This window comes from Miniopterus schreibersii, assembly GCF_964146895.1.
Source record: "Miniopterus schreibersii genome assembly, chromosome: 15".
NCBI lineage: Eukaryota > Metazoa > Chordata > Mammalia > Chiroptera > Miniopteridae > Miniopterus > Miniopterus schreibersii.
The window spans coordinates 4,724,100-4,739,538 of record NC_138115.1 but is presented as its reverse complement, the minus strand read 5'-3'; the positions used below and the strand labels follow the sequence as shown (position 1 = coordinate 4,739,538).

Sequence of the window (15,439 nt, the reverse complement as noted above, 5' to 3'; positions counted from 1 at the left end):
CCTGGGTACCTTGGTGGAAACAGCAGTTGGCACAACTTTTCTGGAGGATAATATGACGAGAGACATATGACAGGTACTAAACTCCTTTTCACCCGTTAACTAAGAAATTTCATTCCTTGGAATTGGTCCTGAGCAAATAATTAATACACTTGCAAAGAGTTATGCCCAAGGATGTTCAGACAGGCATTCTCTCTACCAGCAGACCACCACCCAGGCACACAGAGAAGACAGCTTAAGTTTCCAACAGGAGGGGATTGGTCAGATAAATTAAGATACAGTCCTGCTATGGATATTATGCAGGTGTTAAAATAATGATGCATTTAATGCATTTATAGACAAGGAAAAATGCTTATGATTCTGTGGTTAGGTTTTAAATTAGAGTACAAGATTATATACGTGATATAATCTTACTTTTATGAAAAAAATTTATATTACAAATTGTGTTGATCTATGTATTTATTCAACTGTTATAAAAATAAATATTGATCACCTACCATGTGCCAGTACTTTCTAGACACATGAAAATACAAAGTTCAAACCTCATAAAGCTTACGATCAAGTGGGAGGGAAAGAAAACTACCCAGGTAAACTAAAAGTGCGTGAATTCAGTAGCAGCGGTGTTATGAAGGAAGTCCAAGCAGTGCAGCAGAGGGACGTAGCAGGGTCAGGCGGTGTGGATTATTTTAGAGAAACGATCAGAAAGACCACTCCGCACAGGCGCAGCTGAATGCGGGCCGAGGCGGTGTCGGTCCCGGGAGAACACGCCCAGGCAGAGGGTGACCACGCCAGGGACAGACTGACAAGCCTCTTTATCAAACACAAAGTGACTTTGCGTTTTGGATATTCTGCTCATGTTTTATCACTTGTTAAGGAATTTAATGAGGGAATGTAGGAAAAGGAACAGGTTACTACTAGATCTTACGGTTAAAATTTGCAAATATTAAAAAGTTCCTCCTTTCCAAGGGGTGAAGGGATTGGAACAAAATGCAGAGCGGATTGAGGGTGGTGGAAAGTGTGACTGGAAAGACGGGAGGTTTCAAATAACCTGGGCCTTTGAAAGCTATGCACTAAGGTGTTTACAGTTTATTCGAAGGGATGGAGTCTGTCGGAGAGTTTTAGGCAAAGGAGTGGTACGAAATTATTTGCACCTCAAAAGGTCATTCTGAAGGCTGTGTCCAGAACAGTCAGAGAGGAAGCCTGAGACCAGACGCACCGGGATGGGCCGTGTGTCCCGCCTCTGTGGTTATGGTGATGCCTCCTCCCCCTGGACAGTCAGCGAGCCTTGAATTCTAGGAAAGAACGTATACTACCTCTAGAGTCAGAGAGGAAAATGTCAAGATTTCTGGGCTTGACAAAAGTAAGACCATCAAAATGCTTATATCTCAACAAAAGAATAAATTAATATTCAAAACTTCAGGGTCACACTTAAATGTTTTAAATGCAGAATGTTAAATATGAAAATATAGGGAATATGAAATAGGAGATTTACTTAATAAGCATAGTTCTTTTTTTAACCATATGTTAAAATTATGTACCTATACAAATGCAAGAAAAATATGCTGAATTTAACTCTAAAATAAAATTGTCAACTTAGTAAAAGCAAGACAAACACCCAGTGTTTGACTTATTGAGTACCGGGGATGGTAGAGTCATCATGTACGGTGATCTCCCTTATCCACGGGGGATGCATTCCAAGGCCCCAGTGGATTCCTGGAACCACTAATAGCACCAAACTCTATATACTATGTTTTTCCTGTACATGCATGCCTATGAGAAAGTTTAATTTATAAATTAGGCACAGTAAGAGATTAACAAAAATAACTAATAACAAAATACAACAATTAAAACAACACACATTTGAGCCGTGAACAACATAGGTTTATATTGTGCAGACCCACTTATATGTGTATTTTTTCAATAAATATTGTTAATATATTTCAACCACAGTTGACTAGATAAGTGAAATGCAGGAAGCAAAACCGTGGATTAGGAGGAACTGCTGTCCTGGGCCTCTAACCCTGATGTTCAGTTTAAAAAAAAGAGTATTATTATTGGCAAGAATTCAGAGAGCATTTTTCTGAGTTACCAAAAAGTCTCTAAAAAATCCTTCTCACCAGAGCAGACAGTTTTTGTCAAAGAAGAAGGAATGAACTGTACCCCTGCTGATAAGACAGGTTGGAACAACCCATGGCAAGTAGAAGATTTCTTTTATGTTTTATATATTACTTCGAATTCCTGTGATGTTAGCCTTTAACTTTTATATATAAAGCAGATATATTCTTTAGTATAAAATTATTTTGTTGATTACTTAGTTGTTAAATTATTTCATCAGTGAGAACTTCTCTTACCACCATCACCCTGACAACCAAAATCATATGCACTTTTAGTTTCTCATATAGCACACTGTGTCTTTTTGCGTACCACAATTTGTTGGTCTAAATTATCACATCATTGCATTTAGTGTGTATCTCCCATAAGAGACTGTGTGCCACTTTAGAGTAGAAACTGTCTATTTTATGCCTAGCACTGCAGTTAACAAATAACTTTTGAATGAATAAAAGGTAACCTTTGTTTTAAATACCTTCAAGAAAAACCACCATCAAGGAAATCGTATCGTACTTATCTCCTGGTTTTAAATAGTGTCCAGTTCACAATCCACACCCTCACCTGCACCCTCACCAACATAAAATTGCCTGTTTGAAGAGCACTGAGTAGAACTTGTAGGAGAGCAATGAATAATCCCATCATCAGTGGTTAGGACTTTGGAGTATATCATAGGTAAAGGGGGGATAAATGGTGATGGAAGGAGACTTGACCTGGGGTGGTAAACGCACAATACAATATGCAGAGGATGTATTATAGAACTGTGCACCTGAAACATACATAATTTATTAATCAATGTCACCCCAATAAAGTCAATAAAAAATACTGTAAATTTTACAAAGAAATACAGTCTAATAAGTAAAAAAAAAAAATGTACATCCCAGAATTAATATAAGGTTCTATTAAAAATAAGGCATTAGCGCTCTAAAACAGTGAGATGGATGCATACATAGCTGGATAGAGAAAGCATGGATAAATAATAGTAATAATGGCCATGTGTTGAGTATAGCACTTATTAGGTACTATGCTAAGTACTTTGTCTCATCTAAAGTTCACTATAACCAGTTGTGATTTTTAACTCCATTCATAACTCTGGGTCCTGAGCGCAGACCTGAGGACTATCCCAGGACACTGCCAGGAAGCAGTGGGTTAACATCCAAACCCAGGTCCTTCTGTCACATACCCAAGAGCTTAGTCTGCATCGTTGCATGTGCCTCTGATTAAATCCTCGCCTTAACTGTGGGCTCGGAGGAAGGAGGGAGTTTGGAATGACTGCAGCAACAGTAGTCAGTGCCTTTAATTTTCTGTTTGCTTTGGTGAGGATCGCAACGCACAGGGAGCCACTGCAGGTCTTTGAAAAGGAGCAGGGTAACACCTGTTCAACGCCCTGTGCAAAGGGGAGGCTGGAGAGCTCCCAGCCCCTGCTAACGGAGTTCGGCCATTGCTTCAAGTTGTGTGACAGGCTGCACAAAAATGAGCCTGACGTCGTCCTCATCGGTGTACTTAAACCCACTTCCAGAAGCATGAATGAAATGATATATTCAACCATTTAATTCATGCTCCAACTTTCCTAAGTCATAGAAGTGAGCTGGGAGTTTGACATAATATCAGAGAACAGCGCTTTACTCTCTAACTTTGTGAAGAGCTGCCTTTTCTGCTTTGGAGTAATTTTATTCTTTAAAGTAATAAAAACGAGGCTGCTGCTGCTGCTGATGGTAGCTGATGTTTATTCTGCATGTACTAATGCCAGGCGCTCTGCTAGTGCTTTGAATGCATTTTTCATGAAATCCTCACCATCCTGTGATATAGGTACTGTTTTTTTCTTTCTCTTTTTGTTTCATTTTTCATTCATTTTTAAATTGCAAACCAGTTTTGAGATTTCTACGCCATTCAAAAATGAATGCAGTGCGATCCCTGCCCGCAGGAGTTCACTGCCCGGCGAGCAGGCTGGCACATGAGCTAAGGGTGAATCCAGTGTGGCAGGGGTTCCAGGTAACACGGTTGAGTCGCTGCCCGTCGCGTTTCCTGCGGCAACTCTGCCGTCTTCGCAACTGCAGAGCAGCGTCCAGAATCAAGGCCTGCCCCTCTGTCCGGAGGCTGTGGTGCTGGCTGACATGCCGGCTGCCTGCTTTCTTCTTCCATCCTGCACACCACGGCCAAGTTCATCTTCCCCGACCACGCCTGCAATCACGTCTTCCCTTTGCTCACCAAATATGAGTCTTTAGTGACTGACCATTCTTTTTAAAATAAAAAATAAAATAAAAGCCTAAGCTGCTTGCTTTAAAGAACTCCCACGGCCGTCTTAGGGTTTCTCTTCCTGCTCTCCACGGGGAGCCTGCTCTCCTGCAAATGCAGGACTTGCCCCCGGTGAGGCCGGAGCACCGGCCCTTTCCCGCCTCCCCACCGCAGTTCCAGCCCCGGGGCCAACAGAGGAGCCGCCTGAGCTGAGCGTGAGCTGTGCGGGCAGGGCTGTGTTGTCAATGTTCACTATTTCACAGTCTCTGCAAAGTGGGTAGAGCTTTAAGTAAAGAAGGTGCTGAATTGAGACACAAACATTATCTATTGAAATTACACTTCTTGGACCATCTAATGAGCACTTGCTGTATTACTAAGCCCACTGCTTATTAGCACCTTGTTCTGTTCCCGCAGGAAAATGCCTCAGAGTGAACAACGGTGAAATAGAAAGGATGCGTGCCCTATTTAAGATTCATCCTGAAAGACAGGCCGGTCCTGTACTGTCTCTTTTTTCTCTATAGCAATGCGAGCTGGTACAAGGGTGAAATCAAGACTCCTGATTAAAGTGGCTTGAGTGATTCTCAGACTCTCTCAAGGAAAGGCGAGCATTCTTTAAAAAGTTGAAGATCAGCTATTTTCCTGAACATGGCACAGCCACGGAGCGAGCCCCAGAGCCCGGGGTTAAAGGGACCTGTAAGACCCTCTTGTAATCACCACAGATAAGAGAGCATTGGTTTTCCAGCTGATGTTTCTTAAACTCAGTTCTTCTTGAGGGAAGTTTTCACAGAATTATACATCTACCTTAGAAATTTCTCATAGCTTCAAAATTTGTTCACTAATGGGAATTTCATTAAAATGCTGTAACTAATGAAATCAAGCCATGTGTAAGTCAGATTAGGAAGAACAAAGTGTAATATAAACTGCCTTCTTGACCAAATTATTGTTAATTTTACAAGAAACCAAATGTATTAATTTTTCTGCAAGCGTGTTGACACTAAATTTATTTTCTATAGTAATATAGCAGAGAGATTTCACCTATTCACTCGGCAGTCAATAAATGCTTAGCTACAGTTCTATGAACCCTGAACACAAAGCTTAAATGAGGAGCCCTATGATGATGAAAACCGTGGGCTTTGTGGTTAAGCACACCTGGGTTCCAGCGTAATTCTTGCACTACCTACCTGTAAGCTAGGAAGCTTGGGTTTCAGTTTGTTCATCTATAAAATGGTTTTATTACAATTCCCACTTTATGAGGTTGCTATGAAGGCTAATATAATACTTTTAAAGTACCTAACACAGAAATATAAAAAAGCACACAAAAAGTTTATCATTTGTGTTATTGCACTGACCATTATAATTCCAGACACCTAAGACTTTTTAATATTAAATTTGCTTATATAGTCATAAGAAAAATATTACAAAAATAGTTAAATAGCATTAATGTTAGCTCCTTTTATTAATCAGAAAGTTTTAGGTAGCTTTCAGTTTGGGAGAAAAGGAGGCCCTTTTTTATATTTTATTATTTTATTATTTTTATTTTATATTTTAATTGTATTTATTTTATTATTTTATATATTTATTATTTTTATTTTACATTTTTTATTTTATTTTATTTATTATTTTTATTTTATTTTTTAATTTAATTTTTTTATTTTTTATTTTTTATTTTTTAAATTTAATTTAATGTCATTTTATTTTATGTTTTATTCTATTATTTTATTTTTATTTTATTATTTTGTATTTTATTTATTTTATATTTTTTATTTTATTTTATTCTATTCTATTATTATGCTTGCCCTCCCCCAGGGTATTCTTCCCCGTGTGCATGCCCGTGTCCGAAAGGGAACCGAGAGCGCCCGGGCCGCGAACCCACGCGGGAGGGGTCCGCGCCCGGCCCCGGCGTCCCCGGCGCCGCCTTCACCTCTGCTCTGGGCGCCAACGGGTGACCTCGGTGTCCTGTGGCTGTGAGGACGGCGCCCCGTGGTGGACAGGCCTTGGCGAGGCCGGGGTTGAGCGGTGACCAAAGGACTGGACCCCAGTCCAGCGCGCCGGCCCCTCGGGCGGCGTGGCCGCGAAACGCTGGCCGCCGTGGGGGATGGTGAAGGGACAGTCAGGAGCGCCCGGACCGAGCAGAGCCGGACAGGCTGCAGGCGTGACCGGGGCGGGAGGGCTTCCCTCGGGCACCTGGAGAGACGGGAGCTTCTGGATTCCCGCCGGCGAACCTGATCACTGGTCCTACGGAATCTCACTGCCGAGACCGGCCCGCAGCACCCCTCAACTCACCGCCCGCTGCCTCCTGAGGCCAGCCCGGAGGCCACCCTGGGGCTGGGCTCTTGGATCAGGGGTCAGCTTTTGCAAGCTTCACCCACATCAAGTCAAACATATTCAAACATATTCAAACCACGGCCTGTATCAAATGTACTTCTGACTGTGAACAAATATTTTCATTCATTATTACCCTTTTTTTTTTATTTTGCAAGTTTTCTTTTGTACTTTAAGTCAATTCCTTTTTTTCCCTTTTGATAGGCCTTCAAATTCTCAAAGGTCTAGGCCGGGGGAATATACCCTAGTGCTGGGTGGATAAACCGGTCTTTCTGAAAAGAAGAGCTCATTCATTCTGAACAGCATTTAGTAATTTTCCCCTACACTGGAAAGAAATAGTACATGATTTTGCTTTACAAAAAATAACAAAATAAAAATTTATCCAAAAAGTGAGTCTTTCCAGTCCGCATGACTTCATGGTACAGGGGGATTTCTGACAAAGCATTGCCTGGTGAAACCAGACAATTCCATGTCGCTGTAAGACATAAATTAAGATGTGTTCTTCTAAAGAGTTTTCTTAGCCAGTCATGGGAGGTGACAGGCGAGCTCATCTCCTGGTCTGCGGAGCGGACGCAGCAGGGCGGTCGTTTGAGTGAATCACACGTGTTTCCTGTCTTCCCCAGCCTCCATCGTGATTGGGAAGTGGTGGTGTGAGATGGAGCCTTGCCTTGAGGGGGAAGAGTGCAAGACCCTCCCCGACAATTCTGGATGGATGTGCGCTACCGGCAATAAAATTAAGACCACAAGAGTAAGTTCATCTATTCCACGTGTCTCGTGCATGTCACTAACTACTGTTTTCCTTTGTGTTGTGCAAACATCACCCGGAGAACCTTCAGCAGGAAAGAAAAAGCTTTTTCCCCATCAGAGACCAGCCTTAGCCATTCTGATCAGTGTCCATCCACCAACAAGAAGCCAGAGACTGAACTTTTAACTTTCCTATATTGAGCAGCTCAGTGTTTCTGATCCTGGCTCACGAATAAAGTTGGGTTGCAGTGAGGCAATTATTTGGATAATTCACCCAACGTCTTGGTGCTCAGAATAAATAATGTTTAATTTGAGGATGTTTAATTTGTCCACATGGTTTGTTGAAAATGTCTGCATTTAAGTACAGATTCTTTAAAGGAATTCTTTGATGATATTATAGGGAAATGAAAGGTTTTTGTGATGTGAATAATAATTTCTTGATTTCTCTGGTTAAAGCAGAAGTTGCCTTCAAAATATATAACAACCTGTATTGTGGGGCTGCCCAGCTGGGCAGAATTGGTGTCATGATGCTGGAGCGGAATGAGAAGGCCCCGCTGGGCAGCCATCGACCTGCTCTGTCCTGGGGGCCCTAGAGGGCTCAGGGTAGGGTGGAGTGCTCATGACACTTAGGCAGCATCTGTTCACTTACTAGTACAATGGTGTGTTCCTCTTTGAATAACCCGTGTGGTCATATAGATTTGTACCATGTGAATATCAGCCTTGTTAGATGCATATATATTTTGTGTATTGGATGTTTTTTAAAGAAAGCTCCAGCAATTATAAATCCCAATATGTTGACCTTGTAATCTTCCAAAAGGGTGACTCCAATTTTTAAAATCATATCTGATTCCAAAGGATGAGCCTTAACCTGATCTTTCTTCTCAGCATTATCTTTTCAAAAAATAAATTGGTTCTTATACCTTTGTGATACAGGAAACAAAAGTAATGCTACATGAGACCATATTAAACACTTATGTTTTTCATATATGAAATAGGTGGAGATGTTGTGCATGTTCAAATTTAGTTGCCTGTATTGATCACATTGGCTAATAAATGGCCATACCTCCCTGGCTTGCAGCCAGGAGAGATTTCTGAACCATCCTAGCTTGTTAACATTTTTGAGCTCCCAAAAAGTCCAGTTTAGATTACTGTATTTCATTTTAATGAAAGGCCTACCCAAGAAACACCTGCAGAAATAAATCTGGTTCATGTAAATTATTTGCGGAAACCATTTTAATTACCTAGTGGAGTGTAGGTTTCAGGGTTTCCTTTGGTTACATTTTGCCTGAAAATGATTTTATCAAATAGTGTTAAGATACTCTGAATTATGGCCAGTGTAATTCCAGAATTATGACTGGAATCTGATCACCATTATTTTAAACATGTTGCTGATACACAGGGGCGGGAAAAAGTAGGTTTACAGTTGTGAGTACACAAAACACAGAGTTTATTCTTGTATTATTACTTATTAATTATTGTATTAATTATTTTTATTACAATTGTAAGCCTACTTTTGCCCACCCTGTATTTTCTGCCGTATCTCTATTCCCTATTCCAAGTGATAACAGATCACCAAAGGTAAGCCTGGCTCTCATGATGCCTCGGGACTTGTAACTCGGTAAAAAGCAATAATGCAACCAAGTTATTCCAGAAGTTAACTACGTGAAATTCCGAGAGTACCAAGTAGGAGACGCTCTGGAAGCTAGAACATAAACCACAAACAACACACAGAAATTGTTGATGCCACCTCCTAGTGCCCTCTGTGGCTTCCTCTCAGTCAGCCTCTGCAGAGTACGTTTTAAAAGCATCGCGCATGTTGTAAACACGTCGCAGACTCTTCCCCGCGTCGCGGGAGTGCGGTGCGGAATCTGGTCGTGGGAACAGAGGCTGGAGCCCCGCGTCTGCTACCGCCCCAGGCGGGGTCTGCGCAACCCCGAGAGCTGAGTGCAGGAGAGAAAGGGCCGCCCTTGCCTCGCCGAGGGTGTGAAAGCAGAGACGCAGCTGCTCTGACCTGAACCCATGTCCAGTGAGGAAATGAGACGCTGCTCTCCAGCCTTGTGAGTGGCACACAGGCAGCTGAGAATTCTCAGGTCTGTCTGGAGACAAGGAAAAGGGAGACACTAGGAAAAGTACACTTTTGAAACCTTGAGAGGACTCAGACATTCCTACTGACTTACAGCTTCTCCCGCTTCCTTTCCAAGAAACTCACCGTGAGATACACACCCTTAAACACAAAGGCGGCAATTAAGCCCAGGCGATGACACAGGGCCTTTCCACTCTGCATAAATGACGTGCCAACAGCAGTCTTTAGGTGCTCTGAAAACAGGCTTTGTATCAGTTTCCCTAGTGTACCCCATGTACTCTTCCCCCTAGAGGATGAGATGTCCACACACTTCAAATACTGACTCTAGCAGTTTAACTTTCGAAAGAGTTTAATTCACAGGTGAACCTTAATTTGAATCACATGTTTTCATTTTTCTGTTCTTAACTAAAAGGTCTTCTTTAGGATAAAAAAAAAAAAAATTTCAAATTCTTCTCAAAGTGAAGGAGAGAATAAAGAAAAATCACCATTTTTGTTCTTACATGTAAGACTGATTCAAAGAGAGTGCTCTTGGGGGGGGCGGGAATGAAGAAACATACCCAGATTGTTAATTACAACTGAGAGTTTCCTTTATGTTATTTTAAAAAGTGACTCCAATGTAAAGATATGCTTGAGAAAGATTTCTGGTACATCATTGCTTTTCCCTATATAGTTTTTTGCCAAAGTCTTCCTACTGGAAGGATTACTTCCCAAATAAGCATCCTAAGCCAAAATTCTCAGCAGTCTTTGAAATGTAGGTAGAAGATGCTTTGACATGTAATCTAATTTGTAGTTTATGCTGTTTCTTTTTTTAAAAGGGTAGAGAGTAAAAAATCATTGTTTCATTTAAACCCCAGACCCCCCAGATTGAGCAGTAGGCAGGGTAACAGGCCACAGTCTAAAGGAAAACTGTGGGGAAATTGCATCTGGGTGACAGTGTAGCACAGAAGGAAGGTAAGTAGAATGAAGCAAAGGCTTTCCTGTCAGGAGACTAAAAGAACAAATCTTAAGGAGAGAGGAAGCTTCTGGAAGAAATGGCGCCGATAGAGGGCCTCCAGCAGAATACAGCTGGTGGAGACAGACACCCCCCTGAAGAGTCTCATGGTTAAGTTTTAACCTGTCCCTGCTCGATCTTTGCTTCAATTGTTTTATTAAAATTGCATTGTTGGAAGTTTACAGCAAGATCACCTGACTTAAATATTAACTAGAGACTTTTTTCCTATGTTTTAGATATTTACTGGCTTATTTCTTTTCTTTAAACTCATATATCAAAAACACAGGTTTGAAAGTCGGAAAGGCAATAGCTCATGCATACAGGACAGATCCATGCACTGTGTACAGGAACAATGGCTTAATTTAGTAAGACAGGCCTCTACATAGAGGAAATGAGCTGTTTGACGTGCTGTAGTAATTCACAGGTAAAAAGTGAACTGGTTGGGTGGGGATAGAAAGAGGAAGGAAAGGAAATGAGACCATCAGTCACTTGAGAAGAAAAATAAGCAGATTAAAAACCAGAGCTTAATCTGGTGTAATACCTGGGGAAGTGTCCTGCACCTTTGGGCTTCCTGCAACCCAGTGTCTTTCAGACACTGAGAAAATCAAGTTAGTGTGTGATGCAGAAACAAATGTCATCCCCGAAAAGGGCAAGTGAACAGAACTCAGATTGCACACCTAACCACAGTCGCCATCTGGTCAAGCGCCTGTTTTATGTGATCAGCCCAACACAAATCCGGCCCTCCTCCCGGTGGCGACTCCGACTTGGCACATCTCCGTGATGTTTCTATGCTACTCACCGGCGGAGTAGTAGCTTTGCCAGAGCTCAGCCTCCTCGCTCAGAATGCCGCCAGGCCTGAGGTGCTCCGAGAGCTGTTGCAATCCCGATCTCCATTTCGTTTAGCTAGAAATGTCTTTAAAATTGGGGGGGCTTGGCAGAGAAAGTGGCAGGGGAGAGAGAGGTGTGCTTGGAGGTTGCAGAAAGGAAGAATGAACCAACTTATCCCAGCACAATATCATGATTGCCCCGGGTCCAAGTGAACTCCTTCATTTCTTTAGCCAGTAAATATATTTAAGCCTCCACTCTCTAAAGTTAGTGCATAAAGGTCTGGAGGATGTGACGGTGGACATGACAGAGCCCGGGTTCCATGGAGGGTAGGGCCCAAGGTTGGGTGGCGGGTAAGGGTGGTGGGTTGGTAGAAAAGAAAAGAAAGGCAGTTTTTGTGAATGTTACTTTCTCCCTCCTTTGGTAAAGAAGAAGACAGTGAAAGCCGAAGGTGATAAATGCCCCTGGAACATAGGAAACCTAGGTTTGGAAGGTTCTGTTATTTGTACAGAGAGGGTAAAAATTAAACACGTGAAGGTTTCTCATAGATCCTACTTTTAAATGCAGACTTATCACTGTTCCTACCTAACCCCAAATCTTCAAGGATTCTCCCAAATATGCTCCCTGCACTCAGACACTCAGTTTCTAAGACTATAAAGAGCTAAGAGATGATGAAGAAAAATGCCTTATGTCCTAGAACCTTGGCAAAGACCTCGCCTGTGCCGCCCCTCTGCATCTTACAACAGGCCAACGGGACATGGAGCGGGAATCACTTCCTCAGTTCCCATTCTCATCAGGCACAAGACTGACTGCACAGTGTGCAGAGTCCAGTCCGAAATGGAAACCTGGGGCCCCTTTTCAAAAATTACTGATGATTTCCAGATGGCAGCAGGAGGCCGTTAAACCAACTGCAGTGCCCTTTTCAGCACAGGGCTCCGTGCAGCTGCGTAGGTCTCGTGCCCGTGAAGCCAGCGCCAGGTAGGCCTGGCCCCTAGAGTCTGCCTCCTCAGCTGTGGCAAAGTTAATCAACTGATTTTTTCAATGTGGAGGTCTGTCAATGTACTTTGATCACCATTTGAGAGCTACTGCTCTAGACGTTAACACTTTTTCTTCAGGTCACTTGAAAGAATCAACATCCTAAAAATTCAAGATGTTCCCAGTTTTCTGCCGGATCCCCTTTCTTTGTAGCTTCATTTTGTTCTCTCCCTGAAATTTCTTTCTTTCTTTGGTTTCAGATTCACCCAAGAACCTAACAGAAGCATTTGTTATAGTAAAAAGGAAAAGCAACTCTGCGGAAAGTACATTTTGAGAATTTAAACCATCTAGCCCATTACAAGCCAAACGGACTTCTTATCGCACTTTGGCCGGTGACGGACGGTGACGCGCTGCTGCTGTGGTCAGGAGCCCCCCAGGGTGGCAACGCCGGGTCTGGCCGGCCCGCCGGGGGGTTTCGGCAGCGAGGGCGTCCTCAATGAGAGCCTTGGAGAGCCTGCAGAACGCGCACCTGTCTTCTAGTGTGGATCTGTAGCTACTTTGTACCATTTGAAATATATGTACATATAATATTTTGAAATATTATATAGTCTCCTCCAGAAGCGAGCAGCGCCGCAGTCCGAGGCGGCCGGTGCGGCCCTTTGGGTTGGGATGCTCTGTTCTGCTGCCTTTTGCTGTCATTCCTTTCCGCGGGCGAGGCGCCCGAGGCTGCGTCGCCCTGGGCCCAGAGCCCCGCTTCCCGCCGCCTGCGCTGCGCAGCATGCGAGCTTGGCCTGCCCCGCGCCGCCCGCCCGCCCGTGATGACCGCCTACCCCGTTCCGACCGGCCTCAGAGGCTGGCCGGCTCTCGCGGGTGGGGGGCGCGCCGGCGGGATGCGGGTCCTGCATTGACACGCCCTGTAAATACAGCGCCCTGAGGCTTTGCGCAGCTGTCCCTCCGATTAAGTCCAGAGTCGGGCATCGTGAAGCTCATGGTGCTGTGGCAACAAGTCTCCTCGTGGCGCCTCTTCCTATGTTTGATTCGCGTTTTCTAAGAGTGTTCAGATCTCATCCGGTGAGAGAGGAAGACCGTTAAAGCAACCGGGTTTCAGAACAATCTGAGTGGCCAGGTGTTGGACAGCCTATTAAAGTGGTAAATAACTTCTTTCTAAACCTGCTTGTCCTCTTTATTTGCCGTTACCCTGAATCCATTTCAGCCAAATCCAGAGAACACCCCACTTAGAGCCTCGTAGTCAGAATGTTCTCCGTGAAACCTTCGCTGCCGTAACAGCCGCGCTTTCCAGCCCTAACGCTGGGAAAACCAGAAACCCGTGATTATAACTGCAGCGTCCTCAGCCCCAAGAGGAAGTGCCAAATGCCATGTTGGGGCTTTAAAGTGACCACTTGGGTGATGCATGTGGGGCTCGCCTCCCAAAAAGCAGTTACTGCCCATCTTCTCGTTTCGAGAGTTACTCAGCTGAGGCTTATCTGAAGGAAATACCTACTTAAGTTCTAGTTTACTGGGCATAGCATAATAGTTCTATGTGCCCCTGTTCCTTCCCATATTGCAAGGATGTCTGTTTTCTCTCCAAAGCCTTTATCTGGAACGCATGTTGTAGGGCCTCTTATTACATCAGCAGCACAGTGGGTCCTCTAGTCTGGACATTTTAATGTTAAACCTCAGGTAAAATCCAGAAGCTCCTTCATCTCTTCCATATGGCATGAGGTCTGATTAAATGTGCAAACACTCCAACTAGGTAGATTGATTCTACACCTTGAATGCTGACAAAATCACCCAGAAATGGACATGGAATCCTCACTGCAAAATTTAGGCTTTCAAAATACTTTCACAAATACTTGTCAGAAAGCATAAAATTGATACCAGAAAATAAAAATTACTTGAATTTATGTACTACATAATATATTAGAAATTGACTTTCATCTGTACACTTTGGAGTAAAAATTTAAATTAAAAACTTAAAGAATTATCTAGAGCAGTATATCCCAAAATATTTCATAATCAAATATACTTGGGGAAAAATTAAAAACAAAATAGAAATATTTACTGAGGGAATTTTTAGAGCCTTTAATACATGAAAAGACACCAGGTGTCTTCAAGAAAGACTAGAACGGGAGCCAAGTACACATCTCCCAGAATCCAGGCATGTTGGGTAGTCACTTGACACATGGAGAGCTCATTTTCTGCCTGATGAGAAGCTACAAGAAATTATTTCTGTGTGAGGATATATTAACTGTATTATTATATCTTTACTTTTTTAAGAGAACTATAAACGTGAATTTTTACATAAAATCTCTTAACATTCTCAAATAAGATTAACTAAAATGAGATTATTTCTGTTTAAAAAAACTCTGCAAACATTATTATTGCCCCAAATTCCCTGATCACATGGCCTTTCCTAGGAGATTAGCGTCTCCTGGACTTTTAGAAGTGTGGGTCCTGAATGAAAGGCCAATGAGGAAAAGAAAGGGTGTCCTCTTCCTGGGGCCTCACACATGCAGATCATTCTCACAATTTACAATCTGGAGTTCCCAGCGTTTCCTAGTCTGCAGTCAGAGCCTGTAAATCAATGAACGAGCTGGTCTAGAAATCCAGGTCTGTTAGCTCATTTCCTCTCGGTCACTGCACGCAGCAGGCCCCCTCGGAAAGACCTGCAAGAAGAGAGAGGCAGAAAAAGGACCACATCAGAATCAAGCAACCAGCCAGTAAACCAGTTCAAATATTTGTAAATGTCATCAAATTCAATTTAGACTTCTCCAACTCCCTTACACAAATGTGTGAACCATCAACTTGTGTTTAAATTTAACTTGCGCCAGTTTGGGAAATTCAGTAGCTACCATCTGCCTATTGAATCTGAACATTTATGGTTTTAAAACTATGTATTTCTGGTAATAAAGAACTCAGTGTGGTATGACTCATGTTGATTTTGAGCTTGTGCATCAAGTGCTATGAATAATGTTATAACAAAATTAGAGCAAATGCAAAGGGTTTCATCCAGAGACATCTCTTGGGAGAAAGGGAAATATGGTTTATTTCATAGGACAGAAACTTTCAAGTCCGACAAAGCTTGTTTTTTTACTTTTTTGTGTGATTAGATTTATGTATTAATGGGCTTGGCAAGCACGTTGAGAAGTTTTACTGCTTAG

General features: G+C 42.6%; 1 protein-coding gene across 2 annotated transcripts in view; it reads left to right on the top strand.

The window, feature by feature from the left end:
* The window catches only part of TAFA1 (TAFA chemokine like family member 1), a 474,741-nt gene extending 459,537 nt beyond the window's left edge, over positions 1-15,204 (top strand). For both annotated transcript variants that reach the window (XM_081159253.1, XM_081159254.1), the window contains 2 exons: positions 7,284-7,408; positions 12,539-15,204. In XM_081159253.1, coding sequence (XP_081015379.1) covers positions 7,284-7,408; positions 12,539-12,556 — 143 coding nt within the window. In that variant the 3' untranslated portion in view covers positions 12,557-15,204. The remainder of the gene's footprint in view (positions 1-7,283; positions 7,409-12,538) is intronic.
* Positions 15,205-15,439: the final 235 nt, after the last annotated feature.